This window comes from Equus caballus, chromosome 25 (genome assembly GCF_041296265.1).
Source record: "Equus caballus isolate H_3958 breed thoroughbred chromosome 25, TB-T2T, whole genome shotgun sequence".
NCBI classification, from domain to species: Eukaryota; Metazoa; Chordata; class Mammalia; order Perissodactyla; family Equidae; genus Equus; species Equus caballus.
Window position 1 is genome coordinate 26490229 of NC_091708.1, and position 6786 is coordinate 26497014.

Below are 6786 nucleotides of genomic sequence, written 5' to 3' on the forward strand. Positions count from 1 at the left end.
CTGACATCCTTTAGGACATCTTCCCTCTTCTCCCAGGCTCTCCACTGCGCTATGTCTTGTGACACGGACCCCTTTCAACGTGCAACCTAGTGGTCACCCCAATGGGTTCTGGAGTCAGACATGCCTAAATTGGAACCCTGGCTCCCTCATGCTCTAGCCATGACCTTAGGCAGGCTGCTTAACTTCTGAATCCCTTTCCTCATTTGTAAAGTGGAGGTCACACTACCTACGCCCACCAGGCAGCTTTGAGGGTTACAGATGCATAGAAAGGCCTTAGCAGAGTACCTGACACGTGGCAGGCATAAATCCATTTCTGCTCACGACTGTAAGTGCATGTTCCCTGTCCACAACCGCCTGTTCATGTGGTCCTAGGGCACATGTCCCCACAGCACAGCTTAGCACCCCGATTTCCCACCTAAGCAGCTCCAACCTCAGGCTTCCCAGGAGGAGAGTCTAGAGGTTTCAGGGCCTGACTGAGGGGCTCCAGGACCTCTGCTTCAACCGGACTAGTTTCTCGTTTTTTCGTTTTGGATGTTGGGGTTCCACGTAAGATGGTCCATGACAAAGGGGCCCTGCTGCTAAGGCAAAGTTTGAAAGTGTCTGGGTCGGAAGGTAGCTGGGCCCTCAGTGAGTCCTGCAGGAGGTGAGGAGGACACGTGGCGGAAAAGGGACACAGGTGTGATGAATGAACCGTTTCAGAGACCAGGAGCTGTGGTGGCCCAGGGGTGAAGGCCGCATTCACTGCTTTATAGTCAGAATGCGTTACAGAGGCTGCAGGGAGAGGGGCAAGGCCACATCTCAGGAAGGAAGGGGCTCCCCGTCTCCAGTATTCGTTGGGCCCAGCCACTTCCCTCGCCAGACTCAAAGTCCCCAAGGGGAGCCCTCCAGGCGGACAAGGGCAGGCAGCAGATGGGACAGTGAGGGGAGAATGTGTTCTTGGGGTACAGAATCCTTGACCGCAGGCTCCAAATGCCCCGGACCAGCCACCAGGAAGCTGTGCATGCCTATAGCTCGGGCCCCCTTGTAATCACAGTGGTAACTGTCCCCAACATGGGCTGCCACCGCCGGTTCCACCTGAGCAAGTCGCAAGGCCTCATGGAAGATTCGGGAGTCCGGCTTGGGCCAGCCAACAGCCTCGGAGGTCAGCACAAAGTCAAAGTGTTCCCGCAGGCCAAGACCCACCAGGATATCCTCCAGTCGCCGGTCGAAGTTGGAGACCACTGCCAGCCTCAGACCTCGTTTCCGGCACCCCCTCAGGGTGGCCTCGGCACCCTCTAACACCTGCCAGGTTCCGGGGCTGCTGAAGTCCTCATACAGCTGCTCAGCGATGGGGACTACTGCCTGGGCATCCCGAACACCTGCGAGGTGGAAGGTCTGTAGGACCACACCCAGCCACCAACGGCGGGAGGTGAGGCCGTGGCTCAGGCCATAGTTGGGGAAGCTGTGGCTCTGAGCCTTGTACGCCTGCCCGAAGGCTTCACCCAGGGCCGCGGCCTCCACCTCCAGCCCATGGGCCCGGGCCTTGGTGGCGTATTCCTCCCCCACCGGGCGGCGGAGCCTGACCAGTGTGTCCTTCACATCCCACGTCAGCAGTCGGATCTGTAGCCAGCGCGCCATGATCTGCAGGAGGGGGCCAGGTCCACCCCAGCTCTGCCCCACGTGAAGGAACACCGAGCTGGACAAGACCACCCCTCCACACACTAAAGGTCTTCTCTTTCCAGGCCTGGTGGGTCCGATTTGCTGGCACTTGGGTAATGTCTTCACAGCAGAAGATCCTGAAATGAGACGGCATGGCAAGTGAGGTGGCAGTGCAGGCCTTGGGATCAGAGACAGGGTGGGTTAAAATTCTGGCGCTGCCCACTCCCTGTGCGACCCTAGGAATGTCATGCACCTCATGCATGAGAGAAGCACAAGGACGCAACCTCACAAGACTGTTGGACTGAATGAGATTGCCTGTTTGTCCCACAACAAATTTCTGAGCATCTATTATGTGCTAGATGCCTGGGAACAGGGCAGATTTCCAGCTTTCGTGGCTTTACAGGCCACGAGAATAGGGGATACAGATATGAGACAGAAAACTACACAAACATCTAAACACAAGGAAGACAGCATGTACCGTGAGGATATAAATCCAGAGACCCCATCTAGTCCTTGTCGTCAGGGAACTTCCTAAGCAAGTGAACTTTCAGTGGAGATCTGAAGAATGACTATGCGGGGAATGAAGGTGGTTTAGTGTTCCTGGCACTGCAAACAGCCAGTGCAAAGGTCCTGAGGCAGGGCAAGGAGTCTGGTGCTTTGGGTAGACAGGGGCTGCTCAAGCAGGGCCTTGTGTGTCAAAGTAGGAAAAAATAATAATTAGGATTGCTGTTACTATTGTTAGCAATGCCAAAGACAGGGTTCTGGCGGATCATCTGACCATTTGAAACCCTTGACTGTCTGTCAGGGAAGACTGAGCCAGAAAGGGGCAAACACTTGCCTAAGATGATTCAGTGGCACAGCTAGGACTAGAACGCAAACTTCCAGACTCTCTGTCCAGTGCTCCCTTTCTCTGCATCATGCTTAGACATATTTGGATTAAAAAAGACATCCGACTTGGTGAACCTGTACAGCGCAGGACAGAGCTGCCTGGTGCTACCTGTCTCTAAGCCCCTCTGAGCCCAGCGTCATCTTTACTGGAGGTGATAACATCTGCCTGAGTAAAAAGCCCAGGAAACGATTACTCACCCAGTGCACAGCAAATGCCCCAGCCTGTTGTCCAGAGGTTGGATGCAGCTTCTCTCCCCAGAGTCGATTCCAGACAAGCCCAGGCTTCCAGCTGAAACCTGGGGGGCCAAAGTTCAGAGTGCAGCCAAAGTGTTGCTGAGGGGCGGACTTGGCTGGTGAATCTGGGCAACAAGCCGTAGAGGAAGTATGTCAAGGAAATAAATTCTGTCTGGAAGGTAGGCAGACCCATCCAAAGACCTTCTCACTCTGCAAATGGGTAACTGGAGGCCCAGAGAGGGGCAGAATTCACCCAAAGTCACGCAGGGAGTCACGGGCACAGCTACGACTAGAATTAAGGGCTCTGGCCCCCGACCCACAGCGTTTTCCATTTCTGGAAGCCAGAGCTGGGGATCCGGGCTGCAAGCCTGAACTGCTCACCCTGCCTCCCCACCTCCAGGGCTCGGTGGCGGCAAAGTCCAGAGCGCCCGCCCTCAGAGCTGCCCTATGCTGGGTGACCCGGGGCGGAAGGGGCTGGACTCCTGGGGACTTTCTAGGCTCCAGCGAGCTCCGAAGGCTCGGCGCCATGCCAGAGGCCCAGGACCCACCTGCCTCGCAGGAAAGCCGGTCACGTGGGAAGCCTCAGCCGCACGCAGGCTCGGGGAGACGCGCAGACGCCTGGCAGCCCCCCAGAGCCGCAGACCCGCCCCTCGCTCGTGGGATCCCAAGGGCCACGCACTCCACGGAGGGCTCCTCTCCAGATCGCAGCCCTCTACCGTCTGGGCTCCTGCCCACTCCGCTCCGCCCCCCGCTGCTCCTCTCCGGCCTCTCCGCCTCGCCCCGCCTCCCGCTGCTCCTCCCCGGCCTCTCCGCTTCGCCCCGCCCCCCACTGCTCCTCTTCGCCCCGCCCCCCGCTGCTCCGCCCCGCCCCCTCCCGCCACACCGGCACCTCCCTGGACCCCGCGCCCTCGGTCACCCGCCGTCACCGCGATCCTAGGCGTCCCTTCCATCACCCTCCCCGCGTCTTGTAAGACCCCACTCTCCCAGTTCCCCTCCCAAGCCCTTCTGCCCCCTACTCCGCGTCTAGCCTTTGCCTGGTACCCTCTCCCCGCCATGCCCTCCGGGTACTCCCTCTTCGCACTTTCTTTTTTTTTTTTTAAAGATTGGCACCTGAGCTAACAACTGTTGCCAATCTTCTTCTTCCTTTTTTTTTCTTTCTGCTTTTTCTCCCCAAATCCTCCCAATATATAGTTGTATATTTTAGTTGTGGGTCCTTCTAGATGTAGTACGTGGAACACCACCTGAACGTGGCCTGATGAGTGGTGCCATGTCCGTGCCCAGGATCCGAACTAGAGAAACCCTGGGTAGCATAGAGGAGCGTGCAAACTTAACCACTCCGCCACCCAGCCAGCCTCCCCTGGCCCACTTTCTGAGCTCTCCCCTTTCCCCTCTCTCTCCTCCAGGCCCCTCCACTTCCCTTGGATCCAGATACCCCTGGGAGGTGCCCAGGCTGACTTGGGAAGAAGGTGATTTGGGTCCCTCCCTGGCGTGCTGAGTGCTATGTGGACTTGGACAAGACGCTGCCCCTCTCTGGTCTGAGTCCCCAGTCGGTACCCGGAAGGAATTGCCTTCAGTTGGACACCTGTCTAACTCAAGACAATTTGCTAAGGGCAGAGTCCTCTGCAGTAAACTAGTTGCTTTTTTCCCTTTTGGTGAAAAAAAAAAGCCATCAGTCTCATCTCAAAAATGTTTAAAAATACAAAGTGTGCAAAGTAAAAAGCTTAAAGCCCACCCTCATTCACTAACTACTTACTGAGCATCTGTCTGCTCTGTGTCTGACCTGTCCTTCACTGAGGATAGTAGGAAACAAGAGGGGCTTCCTGTCTTCATGGGACATTGGAGGGCCAGACAAAAATCAAGGAAATAAACAAGATTTCAGACAGTGATAAGTGCTGGAGGCAATAAAACAAAATGGTCCCATGAACAGTGGCAGGGGGCCTCTGAATGAGATGGTTAGGGCAGGAGCAAAGATCTGAATGGCACCCGGGTGCAGATTAAGGGACAAGTACTCCAGGCGAGGAATTAGCAAGTGCTATGGCGCTAGGGCCCCAGCCTGTTTACTGAGCAAGGGCAAAGGCCGTGGGGCAGGGAGGAAGGGAGGGCGTCCCACCCCTACTCACTCCCCAGGGGTCGCTGCCGCTTTGGTTATTAAAATAGCAGACGTTTTTCTAGGAACACACAAACATGCATAAAATTTTTTCTTCCTTCCCTCCACCCCTCTCTTTTTTTTTTTTTTAACAAAACTTCCTCCTGTATTCCAAGGCTGGTCTGTTCACTTCAGAACTGCCTCACTCGCTGGGTTCGGGCCTGGGAGGAAGTACAAAGTGCAGAGTCACAGCCCTTGAGACCGAAAGCGAGAGCCTGGCTCCAGGGGCTCATTAGGAAAAACTCGTTATGTGTCACAAGCATGATCCTAGAAGTGGGAGTTGGGGGGGGATCAGAATTGGCCACCCAAAACGTGGGCCTCAGTCTCCAATATGCAACATGGGGGCATTGGCCAAAATAACTTCCAAATGAAGTCCGGATGAGTTTTAATTTCCAAGATAATTAACTTTGCCCATCAAACCTCGGTTTCTCCATATGTAAATAGACCACGTCTACATCAGGATCAAAGCAGGTCACACAGAAGAGCTCTTTGAGAAGTAGATGATGATTCTTTTCAGATGAGGAAATTGAGTTTCCTGAGAGCTTAAGGGTTTGGTTTGAGGTCACATAACTGTTTCAACCCAGGGCACTCACTCCACAAGGGGAGCATTTCCATTATGATCTATATGAAGGCACCCCCTGGAGTTGTGGCCCTGATTTAACTGTCCTCTAGGTTTTGCCTTTCTCTTTCTCTGAGGAACTTTTTCAGCAGAGAAAAAGGAGCCTTTTGTCACAGGAAAGCCAATGAGAGGTCCCTGCTCTTCTGGAACAAGCTTCTTTTTGACTTGCCAGTTCAAAAATGGGTACACTTAATAGGTACAGTTTCCTCTCTAAGTCAGATGACAGAAATCCTCGGAGGGTTTCACCCCTTGATCTGCCCAGTGTGTCCTGGCCTGGTGATTGCTCCTGGAGACACCTGCCATGTCACTCTACTGGACGTTGGCTCAAGTCATTTCTCTTTGAGAAACCAAGTTTCTTACGTGAGGGCTTCTTCCTTGACAGTCTCATACTACAGCACTAAGTAACTGCAGGCTGGGCCCACCAGACATACATCTCTCTCTCTTTACTTTTAAATTTTCACTTATTTATCTTTTAAGTTAATTTTTACAAAATATACATAGGGAAAAATGCAAAGAAGTGTACATGTCCTTGACTTTTTACAAAGTGAACATATCCATGCAACTAGCACCCAGACCAAGAAAAAAACATTTCCAGAACCCTGGAACCCCTTTTCCTTCCAATCACTTATTCCCACTGTATGGGAATGCTTATGTTCAGCTTGAGTAGATAGGGCCTGTTTTCTGAAGTGGTTGATAATGTAATGGTTCAGTAATGTCTGAGCGTTCCAACTGCTCCACATTCTCAGCTGTTAGCATTGTCTATCTTTAAAAGTTTTAGGCATTCTGATGGATGTATGGTGGTATTGCATTGTGCTTTTGATTTGATTTCTCCATTGATTAATAAAGATAACACCTTTTCATATATGTATTGGCCAAGTTTTCATTTACTTTTATTTACATAAATAACACGTGAATATATCCTTGTTAGATGTAATACGGGAATATAAAAATGCATGTGAAGCTAAGGTAATACATAAAGAGTTAAAGTTCCTCTAAGTCCAACCTGTCACCCTGACACCATCACAATCCCTTCCCCAGTTCTGAGCACTGGGCGTGAAGTTAGGAGACCTGAATCCCAGCCTTGGTCTGCCACTGGCTTGTGTGAATTTGGAGAAGTCTCCTCTTTGGGTCTGTCTCCCATCTATAAAATTAGAGCGTTTAACTAGATGCTCTCTAAGGACCTCTTTACTTTGATATTCTGACCATTGTTTCTGTGATTACAAGAACACCACGTGGTGGGGATGGCCATTTTCCCCAATAT

At 52.6% G+C, this 6786-nt stretch overlaps 1 protein-coding gene across 5 annotated transcripts; it reads right to left on the reverse strand.

Moving 5' to 3' along the window:
• Positions 1–710: 710 nt before the first annotated feature.
• HDHD3 (haloacid dehalogenase like hydrolase domain containing 3) lies at positions 711–3573 on the reverse strand. 5 transcript variants are annotated; one of them, XM_070251147.1, is made up of 4 exons: positions 3309–3562; positions 2725–2885; positions 2117–2325; positions 711–1775 (listed from the first exon to the last, which is right to left on the reverse strand). In XM_070251147.1, exons 3-4 carry the CDS (start codon positions 2142–2144, stop codon positions 862–864), a joined length of 942 nt encoding a protein of 313 aa, XP_070107248.1. In that variant the 5' UTR covers positions 2145–2325; positions 2725–2885; positions 3309–3562; the 3' UTR covers positions 711–861. The 5 variants fall into 5 exon arrangements, with proteins under 5 accessions (XP_070107248.1, XP_070107249.1, XP_014591463.1 ...); XM_070251148.1 differs by having other exon boundaries at positions 2725–2822; positions 3309–3546; XM_014735977.3 differs by lacking the exon at positions 2117–2325 and having other exon boundaries at positions 3309–3573.
• Between the last annotated feature and the right edge of the window lie 3213 nt (positions 3574–6786).